Source organism: Monodelphis domestica, chromosome 3 (assembly GCF_027887165.1).
Source record: "Monodelphis domestica isolate mMonDom1 chromosome 3, mMonDom1.pri, whole genome shotgun sequence".
Classification (NCBI taxonomy): domain Eukaryota; kingdom Metazoa; phylum Chordata; class Mammalia; order Didelphimorphia; family Didelphidae; genus Monodelphis; species Monodelphis domestica.
In genome coordinates this window covers 486,129,015-486,141,897 of record NC_077229.1, presented here as the reverse complement: position 1 = coordinate 486,141,897, position 12,883 = coordinate 486,129,015, and the positions used below count along the sequence as shown (strand labels likewise).

At 36.7% G+C, this 12,883-nt stretch overlaps 1 protein-coding gene across 10 annotated transcripts in view; it reads right to left on the bottom strand.

Annotated features, from left to right (window-relative positions):
* The window catches only part of ARHGEF28 (Rho guanine nucleotide exchange factor 28), a 373,512-nt gene that overhangs the window by 162,553 nt on the left and 198,076 nt on the right, over positions 1 to 12,883 (bottom strand). For all 10 annotated transcript variants that reach the window (XM_056824748.1, XM_056824754.1, XM_056824753.1 and 7 more), the window contains 2 exons: positions 11,465 to 11,517; positions 10,087 to 10,138 (listed from right to left, as the gene is read on the bottom strand). In XM_056824748.1, coding sequence (XP_056680726.1) covers positions 10,087 to 10,138; positions 11,465 to 11,517 — 105 coding nt within the window. The remainder of the gene's footprint in view (positions 1 to 10,086; positions 10,139 to 11,464; positions 11,518 to 12,883) is intronic.

Genomic DNA, 12,883 nt, shown 5'->3' with positions numbered 1-12,883 from the left:
CCACCACATTGTATGTGCTTAATAGATGAGGGATGAATTAATGGAATGATTTCAAGGGTGGAAATCGTATGTGAGAGTTATATGAGAGGGTAAATTTTTATGCAATCTTATGCCACTCATTTAGCATGAATTTATATATGTGATGGGGTAGAAGATAAAGGTTAGAGAGGATGATGACACAGAATATAATAAAATTACCCCATGAGTTAAATAGGGTTTGAAATCTGCTACATGACCAATAAGCATTTATGAGCATTGATGGTAAGTACATTATACAATGTCAATACAGTGAGAGATTTGGATACCAAGTCCAAGAACCTGGGTTCAAATCTCCCCTCTTCCATTTTCTACCCAAGAGAATTCCCAGAACCTTTCAAGTATCTGGCACATTGTAATGTTTAATCTTGATTATGTGACCTTGAACAAGTTACTTTATATCACTAGGCTTCAGTTTCCTCAACTGAAAAATGAGGGAATTTGACTACATGATATAAAAAACTTTCCACATTCTTGTGGATATTAGGATATAAAAGTGTTGTCAATCTATTTTCTCCTAAATTTGAAGCATGTTAGAAGATAAAGGCAACTTTATGACCTTTTTTGATTCAAGAGACACTTTTTTAAACACTACTAAAAACCCAGAGAACTTGCTCCAACAGCTCATCCCAAATTGTAATATCTTCAATCGCACCCTTTCCCTTACTTCCTTTTTCTACCCAAGTTATAAGAAAACAATGGGGATCATTTCCCATTTAGGACGCTTTCCTGATTCTATAGAAGTAACTATATTTGAAGTCCAGCCTAGAGTATGTGAGAGCTATACAAAGCTGTCTAGCAAAATCCTAGTTTTTAAAGAGGAAAAAAATACATAAATCCCACAAGGAGCTGCAATTTTGTCAGTGAGGGGAATTCCTGGTGTGGAAATTCTCTCCACTGCCACAATCCATCTATGATTTCTTAGACAAATCCTATTTAAAAAGAAAAAAAAAGGGAGAGTATTAAAAATCACACACACACACACACACATAAAGTTATTTTATGGTAGCATTTCTTTTTTCTGTTGTTATGGTCATTCTTCAGCCATTTTATCCAACTAGGGCTCAAATGGTTGAGAGATCTTTTTAATAAAAGCCTTTTAAAAAAGGGGCAGATTTTTTTATATCTCTCCAAAAAATATGTTGCTAGGGAATGATACTGATAGCTTAAGCTAAGTGAACTGAGTTGAAATGGCCTTCCATTCATTCCATCATTATTATTGACTAAAATAAATTAGAAAGAAATTTATTCCATTAAAAAAAAACCTCCTGAATCAATAAATCAAGATAGCTATGAAACTTTTCCTTCTGTTCTCATATTCATGAGGAGACTCAATAAAGGCAAATTAAGGAATTGTTACATGATGGCCCATCATCAGTTTCTATCTTGCACCCACTGCATGAGCCAATTAACAGCTGAACTGAAGTAAGCTACAAAGTTCTAATATTGACATCAGCCACTTAAAAGTAGTAGTAGTAGTAGTAGTAGTAGTAGTAGTAGTAGTAGTAGTAGTAGTAGTAGTAGTAGTAGTAGTAGTCGTTGTCGTCTCTCGGTAATCGAGGATGACAATTATCTTTGTGCGCTTTCATCTATGGTGTATAGATGAGTGTGCACAAAGACACTTGTGCATGAAGATTTAAGTGGAAAAGTCGATGCACAGTTAAAAGTAATGTTTCAAAATAGGTTCATCAATGAATACTATAATTCAGCATTTGCAAGTGACTGAAGGTAAAGCTCTCTATAATCCTCTGAACATCAAGCAGGGCTACAGTCTAAGGTTCCGATATAATATAACATATTCTTTGAAAGGAGTCAAGAGAAGATGATCCCACAGTATATAGTCTTGAACTCCTAGTCCAGCCTCATTCAGGACTGCTTTGTTTATTCAGTTCATCTACATCTGAGATTTTTTTTCAAATTATTTTGAAAATGGTTTCCAATAAATCCCAAGCATCTAGTTCAAAGATGTTTTATGCTTATTCCACAAGGAGGATTTTTTCCCCAAACAATGAAACCACAGTAAATATAAAAAGGCAGAACACTTATGATAAGAGAACCAAATTATGCTTCATAATGCCCAGAAGGATTCCAGTAAGTCAGCATGTTTTCTACCTCCCCTCCAAAAAAAAAAAAGTGTTTTAAGAGCCTCATCAACCACAAGAAAATGAAATTAAAATAAACAAAAGAATGAAAATTTGAACCAGAATTTGTACATATTACACTGCATTCCCAGTGGTCTTCAATGAAGGATTTCCCCCCACCCACCCTTTTAACTTCAAAAACTAGTCCTTGGTAAACTTGAGTTTACTAAGTAGGGCTTACTGAAACCAAAAATTTGAGAATTAGTTGGAAATGTCTTATAGCCTGAAGCACAAAGAAAGATCTGTCAACAATTTGACTTGAAAACAGTGTTATCTTCCAGGAAAATAGGATTTGAACTTGGGTTTTTGTTGCTTTTTACCCTTGCCTTTAAAAAAAAAGTCTGCTAAGTAATAGTCTTTAGGTTTCAGTCTAGGCACCTAGGTAATCAGAGCCAGAACTCGTAGGGGGTGAATGGGATTTTGTCCCAGGACACTGGTGGAGATGAGTGGGTAAATTCATCTGGAAACATTTCATCACTCCTCCCCACAATTTTGTTATTACTGCCATTTTTGTTGTCTAGTCATCTTCAGGCATGTCAAACTTTATGACCCCATTTGGTATTTTCTTGGCAAAGATATTGGGCTCATTTGCCATTTTATTTTCCAGATCATTTTTACAGATGAGGAAACTAAGATAAACAGAGTTAAAGTGACTTGCCCAGGGTCACAACTTTTTAAACTCCAAGTGAAAAAACTACTAGTCATGGCTACAGTGGAAAATCATTAGATAAAAAATAATTAGATTTTTTTTTAAAAGATAGCCCAATGCTATAGGTCTTATAGGTTAAGAGCTAATAAGCACCTAGGGTTCTGAACCATAATTAGCAAAATAAGGAAACCAACATGAGCTTACGATTTAATAAATTTCTGGTTCTGAACTATAGGTAGCAAAGTAAATAGAGTGCCAGGCCTGCAGTCAGAAAGACTTGAATTCAATCTGGCCTCTGATACTTTACTGTGTGACTGGGCAAGTTGTTTAACCTTGTTTGCCTCAGTTTCCTCTAAAATGAACTGGAGAAGGAAATGGCAAGCCACTCTAATATCTTTGCCAAGAAAACCCCAAATGGAATCACAAAGAGTCAGACACCACTACCAAACAACTAAATCTGAAACATAATTAGTGAAATGAGGAAACCAATGGGTGTGAGAGACACTTCAAAAACTTCATTTTCACAGGAGATTGGAAACAAGATTTTTTGAAGCTTTTGTAGTCCAGTGATCTTCAGTCGCTCTCCAAATAGTATTTTGATACAAGAGGAAAAAAATGGTGTGATCTAATTAGTTTTGTTTACTTGATTATATGCCAAATTATAAATGCTTTCAATTATCACCAGTCTTTAGTCTTTCTCTAAGCTTATGCCCCATGTCAAAACTGTCAGAAAAAGAGCCATAGAAAAATACTTGTTCAAACTTTGTTAGATAAAACTCAACATTACAAACAATATGGTAGAGTAGAGAAACCCTGGAACCAGCTTCAGGAGAAATCTGGGTCAGAATCATGATTTTGATATTTGACTTAGTCGTGTGACTCTTCACAAGTACACCTCAGTTTCCTCACTCAAAAATTGGGGATAACAATATTACCTGATCCCAACTTTAAAGTACGGGCACCTAGATGGAGCAGTGCATAGAGATCTGGACCTGGAGCCAGGATGATCTAAGTCCAAATCTGGCCTTGGATACTTTCTAGGAATGTGACTCTGGGTTAGTCACTTAACGCAATGTTTCTTAGTTTCCCCATCTGCAAAATGAGCTGGAGAAGGAAATGGCAAACCACTCCAATATCTTTGGCAAGAAACCCCAAATGATGTCACAACGATTCAGACATGACTGAAAAATGACTGAACAACAATAAACCTTCAAGTACTATAGAAATGTGAAATGTTTCTTCTTCTCCTTCTCCTTCTTTCTTCTTTTTTCTTCTTCCTGTTCCTCTTCTTCTTCCTTCTACTATTGTTATTACATGGCCTTTATATTTCATAGCTATTTCATTTGGAGTTTTTCTTCCAATTATTTTCCACAAGCTTCCCTTTACTGTAAAAAAAACAAACAAGCAAAAAAAAACTCTTCCTGTTTGGAGGCTATTTTTTTCTTGGTCTTGCCTAAAACAAAGAAAAATGTGTGTGTTTTAAGTTCTACAGTCTGAAGCGCATTGCATCCTGCTGTGTGTTTCTGTCTGCTTTTCTTCCCCCCGAGTCTGATGGTTTTTCTTGATATGTGGTCTCAGGATGCTTTTGTATCCTTGCTCTTTTCTCTATGCTCATCTTTCTCATTAGTGCCCTTAACCTATCCCCAGTCCAAACAATTAATAGAAGTTTTCTGCTCCATATTACCTAGAATTAATTACACAGTTTCATTGGCGTAGGGAATAAAAAGGAAGCTGGTGCAGTCTGTTTCAAGACAAATGTAATAAACTAAACCACTCTACAAAATCTGCTTAATATAAGCATCACGAAAGGTTTTCTAAACGTTAAGATACTTTCAGTGAGTCTCTGAAGATGGCACCATATTTATAATAAACAACTTCAATTGGTACAAGGCAATATTGTTGTTGTTCAGTCTTTTCAGTTGTGTCTGACTCTCCATGGCCCTATCTGGAGTCTTCTTGGCAAAGATACTGGAGTAATTTGCCTTTTCCTTCTCTGGCTCATTTTACAGGTGAGGAAACTGAGGCAAATAGGATGAAGTGGCTTGCTCAGGGCCACACAGTAACTTTGTCCAAGGTCATATTTGAACTCAGGAAGATGAGTCTTCCTGACTCCAGACCTGGCACTCCAACTACTCTACCATCTAGTTGTCCCATGGTTATGTCAAAAGTACCCTATATGCTTCTATTTATCATCATTGAAAGAGTTGCTACAAGCAAATTTCATTCATGTTGATCTAAGCTATCAAGGAGAGTGGAATTTGGAGTCAGGAGCCCTAAGGTTCAGATCTGACTGCAGACACTAGTTGTGTGACCTTGGACAAGTCACTAACCTATAAGAACCTCAGCTTCTTCATCTGTTAAAAATATATATATTTACATATATATATCTTTTTGTCAAACGATGACTTCTCTACTATAAAGAGAGGAGGCAGGAAGGAAGATATCTGGGAATTTTAATGCAACAAATTAATTTTTTTAAAAAAAAGGAATGCTACTGAGAACTAAAAAGGTAGTACAATAGCTAAATCACTTAGCCAATCAGAAAGACCAGAGTTCCATAGTTACATGACCCTGGACAGGCCACTTAACTTGTCTGTTTCAATTTAATCAGTTGTAAAATAGGAATAATAATAGCACCCACTTCCCAGGGTTGTTGTGAGGATTAAATGAGATTTATAAAGTCCTTAGCAAGATGCCTACTACATAAAAGACACTTAAATGCTTGTTTCCTTCCTTCCTTCCTTCCTTCCTTCCTTCCTTCTTTCTTTCTTCCTTCCTTCCTTCCTTCCTTCTTAAAAACCAAGAGGATCAGTAAATGTTTCCCTTACAGGGTGGCATCTGAATTGAACCTTGAAGCTAAGGATTCTAAGGCATAGAGTCAGGAGATGAAGTAATCAGGCTATGGAACAAATATCCCAGTTTGGTTATAGAGAGACTGCATGAAGGGACAAATGCAAAATTAGTCTGTAAAGGTAGACTTGAGCCAGACAGACCCTAAAGAATCTTAAATCATCATTAGAAAGTAGATTTCATCCCAGAGGCATGTGCTTTAGGAGACTTAGGATACTTTTTGCATTAGTCTAGGTAAAAGGTGATGAGAGCTGGGCAGTTAGGTGAATCAATGGAGCGTGGGGACAGAAGGACTTGGGTTCAAATGTGACTTCAGACACTTCCTACTTGTATGACCCTGGGCAAGTTCCTTAACCTTAATTTGACTAGTCTTTATTGCTCCTCTGCCTTGAAACCGATATCAGTTCTAAGAGAGAAGGTAAGGGTTTTTTGAGAAAACAAATCTAAAAAATAAAATTTGCAATTTAGCTGATGTACAGTTAAATCTGTACTTATCAATGATGTTTAGGCTGCTAGATAGAAGAGGATGACCGAATCTTGGAGTCGAGACTATCCTTAGAGATTCAATATATTTTTTTTCTTAAGATTAAAGCAAAAGAGGAGAAAGTGGGAGAAGATATGTGAGGGTTTTGAAGTTTGGACAGCAAAAATGAGTCTCCTCTATTAATTGAGATGAGATATTTTAGGAGGTTTAAGGACAAAAGAGAAACTTTGGAAAACGTGCCATGGAGAGGGAGACTTAGAATCAGCAGGCAAGAATTATTTTACAGCATCAATGACACAAAATTAAATTTTAGTGACCAGTCACAGTACAGGAGTATCACTTTTTAAAAAATGCTTATCTTCCATCTCATAATCAATATTGTGTATTGATTCCAAGATAGGAGTGGTAAGGGCTTGGCAATGGGGATGAAGTGAGTTGTCCCGGGTCACATAGTTAGGAAGTGTCTGGGACCTGATTTGAAAGACTGAACTTTCATCTTCAGGTTTGGCTCTCTGTCCACTGAGCCACCTAGCTGTCCCCTGTGACTTTTTCCAATGACACCAGAAATCAATGAGTAAGAGCAGAAAAGGTGAATAGTAGGGCTAACTTGGGGTGGGATTTGGCAAGATGGAAACATTGAGAGAACTAGAGGGCAAGGGATTTAAGGATGGAAGGCAGCATATAATTAAACTAATTCACCCTAAGGAGAAAATATCACAAATTATATTTTCATTTATCTTAATTATTTTAAACCTCAAAGCAAAAATTAATTTGTTTTCTTTTTTACTTAATGATTTCAAATATTTAAGACTTGCTATTTCAAAAGGACAATTGATGGATCTCTTCCTCCACAGATCAATCACCTCAGAAACAGTGTGCTTGGTTTTTTCCAGGCAGGACTCAGTTCCAATCAATCAAATTTCCATATTTGCCAATTAATTCCCTACAGGTTACACTACTGTTTGCTTCTTTTTCTTAACCTTAATCCTTGTAGTACACATAAAAAAAAAATAAAAACCCTTACGCCCTGTATTGCTTCCAAGGCAGAAAAGCAGTAAGGGCTATGCAATTGGTGTTAAGTGACTTGCTCAGGATCACTTATTGAGGAAGTGTCTGAAGCCAGATTTGAACTTAGATTCTCCCATCTCCAGGTCTATCTTTCCATCTACAGAACCACCTAGCTGCCCCAGTATGCTTTTTATTATACCATTACTGTATTTTCTTCACTCTTTCATTATCAACCAGGCTGATTCTTTACATATATAAGAAGGGAAATCCTCAAATATCAACTTCTTAGATTTGCTACCAAAAAAATGATATCACAAGATATCATTTCACATTTCTTATGGGAGGCAGGTGGACGGTACAGTGGATATGATGCTACTTCTGAAGACAGGAAGAACTAAGTTTAAATTCAGCTTCAGATCCTGAATAAATCACTTAACCAGTGTCTGTTTCAGTTTCCTCAACTGTAAATGGGAATATTAATGGGACTGGCCTCCCAAGGTTGTTGTGAGGATCAAAAGAGATAATATTTGTAAAGCGTTTAGCATAGAACCTGGCACACAGTGGGTCCATGCATATTTCCTTTCTTCCCTTCCTTCATTTGTCAAAGGATTAATGTCATACTCTATAGACTTGTCATTTCTCTTAAATCTCTCATTGTAGTCTTTTTATTTTTCCTTGGTCTATCTTTAAGACACTGTTACTAATGACAAGGAATGAATGAAAAAATATTTTATTAAGCACTGCCAATGTACTAAGTGTAGAATGTATCACAGAAATTAGTTTCTAAATTATTCTAAAAAGTATGTTAGTATTGAATATGTGAAACCTAATATAAAAACATAGTCACTTTTTAGGCCCAAATTGAAAATCAACTCACAACTTCATGTTTTTCACAAATAAACATCCCCCTCCCCCCTGAATCTTGGTAAACAGACTTCAAAACCGAAATTCCTTGGAGCATGATGCAATTTACAGATTACACATCCTGCATGCATGAGTAAGAATGACCTTTCAGGCACCAGTGACCCATGACAGTATACATGTTTGGACCATTTGCTTTTCCTTACCCTCTTCACTATATGCCCCTATGAATAAATCATTCTTCTTATCCCAAGAAGCAAATATCAAAATATACATTTTTTCCCTTTTGGTACCAATCTGAGTTCTCATTCTAATTATTATCATATCTTGTGAAGAAAGGAACATCCAAGCTGCTTCTGGCTGATAGCCAAGGACTAGCGGCTGAATTAACCTCTGCTGTGTGTACTTCCTCTCAGTACTGCTTTGTATTTTATGATTTCCGAACTGATTTTTTACCAGCTTGTCTGCCAAAGTCACCAAGGGCCCTCGGGGACTCACGTAGCTTCGAAGGCACCTCCTTGTTTTGCTGAATGCCTCATCAGTGAGTAACTCCAACCTTAGCTACCAACTGACCTTGATCTCTTCTCTCAGTTCTCTAGTTATTAAAAATGGACTGGGGTAGAATGGCTCGTGTTTCTATTATTCCAGTTGTTTATCTAACCCAAGAAACTTATTGTCTGGATCTGCACTCTCTCTCTCTCTCTCTCTCTCTCTCTCTCTCTCTCTCTCTCTCTCTCTCTCTCTCTCTCTCTCTCTCTCTCTCTCTCTCTCTCTCTCTCTTTTCTCAATCTGTCTCTCTCTCTCACTCTCTCTTACTCTCTCTCTCTCTCTCTCTGTCTCTCTACCTGTCTCTCTCTGTCTCTGTCTCTCTCTTTTTCTCAATCTGTCTCTCTCTCTCACTCTCTCTTACTCTCGCTCTCTCTCACTCTCTTGAATAAGAAACCAAAAGCTTACTATATTTTTGCTTGTATATAATCTCTCATTGAGTAATTTCCCCCAATTACATGTAAAAACAATTTTAACTTTAGTTTTCTAAAATGTGGAGTTCTGAATTTTCTCCTTCCTTCTCCTCCCACTTCCCTGAGATGATAAGCAATTTGATATTTGCTGTATGTATTTACAGAATTCATCAGTCATTTCCAACCATAAAGGTAACTCTTCACATATTTTAGTAATCAAGCAATTGGGGTTGGTTACTAGTCATTGCCTCCAGTTTGCTAGATAGCTTCATAGATCCCTTTCTGCCTCTTCAGAAGGGTCTGGGCAAAACCAGTGAAAGGGATAGGAGAGAGTACCAGACACTACGTTGGGGGAAGAGTTAGCAAAGAAATGCCACAGGAAGTGTTGGAACCAGGATTCTCTAAGTTGACCACAATCTCTATACTCTGGTCAAGCCTGAGCCCCACCTTTTGGGCATCTGGCATCTTGTTTATAAATGATACCCATATTTGCTTCAAATATCCAAAGCATATACGCAGAGAGTACAATAAGGTGGGGCAGGAGATAAAACATCAGGCCTGGGGTCAAGAAGACCTGAGTTCCATAGGGGCACAGTGAATAGATCGCTGGGTTTTGAATCAGAAAGATTCATATTCATGACTTCAAATCTAGCCTCAGACATTTAGCAGCTGTGTGAACCTGAGCAAGCCACAAAAATGTAATGGGGACTAGGACAAAGGACTGTAAATCCCTTAAGGAGTTCATATCTACTCTACCCCCTGTTTATCTGATTCTATGGAACTGTTGTTCATTTTTCAGTTGTGTCCAACTCTTTGTGACCCCACTTGGGGGTTTCTTAACAAAGATACCAGAGTGGTTTGCCATTTCCTTCTCCAGTTCATTTTACAGATGAGGAAACTGAGGCAAACAGAGTAAAGTGACTTGCCCAGGGTCATACAGATAGTAAGTGCTTCAGACTGGATTTGGAGTCACAAAGATGATTCTTTCTGATTCGAAATCCAGTGCTCTATTTTCCATGCTATCTGTAGAATTATAATAACCCAAAACTTTATAGCAATACTTACTGGAACAATGGAAAGTGACATTTAAGTACTTACCAAAATGTAGATCTTCATTTTCAGTTGGTTGAACCATGGAATCTGGAAAGTGCTAGAAAGAAGAGATTTTTTTTCCAAACCACTTACATACAAACCATAAATTAAAATTCTACCACTACAGTTTATTCCTGCATTTTGGAACCTGGATAAACCACTTCCAAAAATATTATTATAAAATAAATTATTAACCTTACATATATGTAAACACAGAATCAGCTTGGGATACATCTGGACAGACAGGTCAAATTTAAAGACTGATATTTTAAGAACTGAAAGTGTAAAAGGGATGATATTGTAGGGTATACAGTGATGGCTTCTCTCAGGTTATTTTGTCCTCAGAAAGTACCTTCATGATTTAAACTCATTCTCCTTTTTTCCCCCTTGGATAGGGGCTCTGATTTGCTTTATTTTTTCTAGCTTTAAAGACACACATACGCACATTTTAAATTTAACATGGCAGTTCCAACACTTCTCTGTTTGTCTGGGTCCCATTTTGCATTTTCTTTTGCTCTCTTAATTGTATTTTTTTGAGTTAGCATCAATTTGTGTTTTTAAATATATAGCATAATGTAATATGTAACATAAAAATAATATTATTAGTTACAAATTATAATAAATATGCTTATATAAGAGAAACAAATTCTCACATTAACTGTCCAAAAATCTGGATCTCATTCATTTTCTTTTCCTCCCACTCGTCACTCCTCACCAAGAAGCCAGGTAATATTATCAATATTGTATATATATTATTACATAATACATATCTCCCTGTTTGTCATGTAAGTGTAAGCAATATGTGTCTTGTTGCACAACATGACAAGCAAGGAAATATATGATAATATATGTACAATCTAGACAATATTTAACTCATTTATAATGACACTGCTTGCAAACATTTGCAAATAGGGGGACAACTTTATTTAGGGGTAATTTTCTACATTATCTTCTCTAAGAAATAACCCAGAAAGATCATCTCATTTTGTCACGCAGACTCAAGATTGTCATTTCAATGAGAATTGAAATTCAATCTTTTTAAACTATTTTTAAACCCTTTCCTTTCATTATAGAATTAGTATATGTATTAGTTCTAAGGCAGAAGAGTGGCAAGGGCTAGGCAATCCTTGTAAAGTGACATGGCCAGGGTCACATAGCTAGGAATTATATGAGGCTACATTTAAACCCTAATACCTCCTGTCTCTCTATGCCTGGCTCTATCCACTGAATCACCTAGCTGCCCCATCAAACTATTTTTTAATGTACTTGAGGGAAGTTTCAAGATAGTTATTGATTAGGATCGTGAAAATATTTTTCAAAGGCTAATTTTCTCCTTTCATCTATTCAAGCATTGGCAGAAGAGAAGGAATGGAAAAATAATTACCTTCACATCTTCCCTTTCAGGTGGTGACTTGCCAGACACCAGATTCTCAGGCTCTGTAAAATGGATAGTCCTCATCAGTATCTACTGAAAAACTATAGCAGATTGTTGCCGATTTCTTGTCCTCAGAGAGAAAAAGAAACTAAAAGGGGATGTAAATCAATTTCCTCCACCAAAATCGTGGCTTTGAGCTAGGTTTTTAGTCTGTATTTTCATAAAAGCCAACAATGCAGAGAGCTGTCTGATAAATAGACAGGGCCAGAGTGGCTGTATTATTAGTACTGAGCAACCTGTAAACAAGCTCAGTAGTTTTCACAGGATTTCCTGGGGAAAAAATGAGCATTAAATAAATAAATGCACCAGATACAGAAAGAAGCCTTTACAGAATGGTTTCAAAATAATCCAGAATCAAAAGACATGACTCAGTACCCACAGAAGGAAATCCCAAATGTCCAGTTCTCTATAAACCAAAGATTTCATATTAAAAAAAAAAAACTCGGATAGATGACACACTAGGGGGAAAAGGTAGAAGTCTGTTCTTTCCCTGAGTTACTTTTAAGTAATTTTCTCAGAACCTGACACGAAGTCATAGGGCAAAAGGTAATTACATCTAGCCTTTCTCTTAATGTTCATATACCAGGCCAGATCCAGTAGATTTCAGAACAGACACAGAATTCTGGGGATCAATAAGCAAGAGAACACACTCGGTATCTCCTTTCATAGTACAGGTTTTCCTAGAACTGTTTGTCATTTAGGATATGCAGGGAGGAAGAGATAGCTTTCTTTTTCCTCACTGAGCCTGACTTAGCTGGCTTTGGACTTGACCTTGTTCAGATCCTCAAATCTGTCACTTAAATGTCTATTTGGCCATCACTTCCCATTACCCGGAACTCAGCTATATCACTTATAAAATGAAGGAATTGGATGAGATGAGCTTTAAGATTTCTTCCAGCTCTTTCTGCATGAGTGTTAATTATTGGTGTCAGCTGCTGCACACGACTGTTGTTGAAATAACTCAATGTTATGTATAAAGAAGCACTGATCAAAATAACTTGGCTGCCATAAATATGCATTGTCTACTCTACTTCTCAAGCACAGTCAACATTAACTGACTCATGCCTCAATCCAAGCAGCTGACTTGGTCCATATGTCCCCAGGGACAGGGGTCTTCCATGATTCAAGGGGCTTCAAGGAGAGTGTTTCTACATTTTCTTTTGTTAAGTACTTTGATATGTGGTGATTTAAGTACAAAAAGAAAATGGGTGAAAATAGCAGGAAAGCTATTAGAAATCATGGGTCAAGGAAGGAGGATTAAGACAGACCAAAGACTTATATAGTATACAAACACTTCATGCTTTTCTGTCATAGTATTCCATAAACTTTAGTTTATGTTCCATAAACTTTTAGTTTAGTTTAGTCATG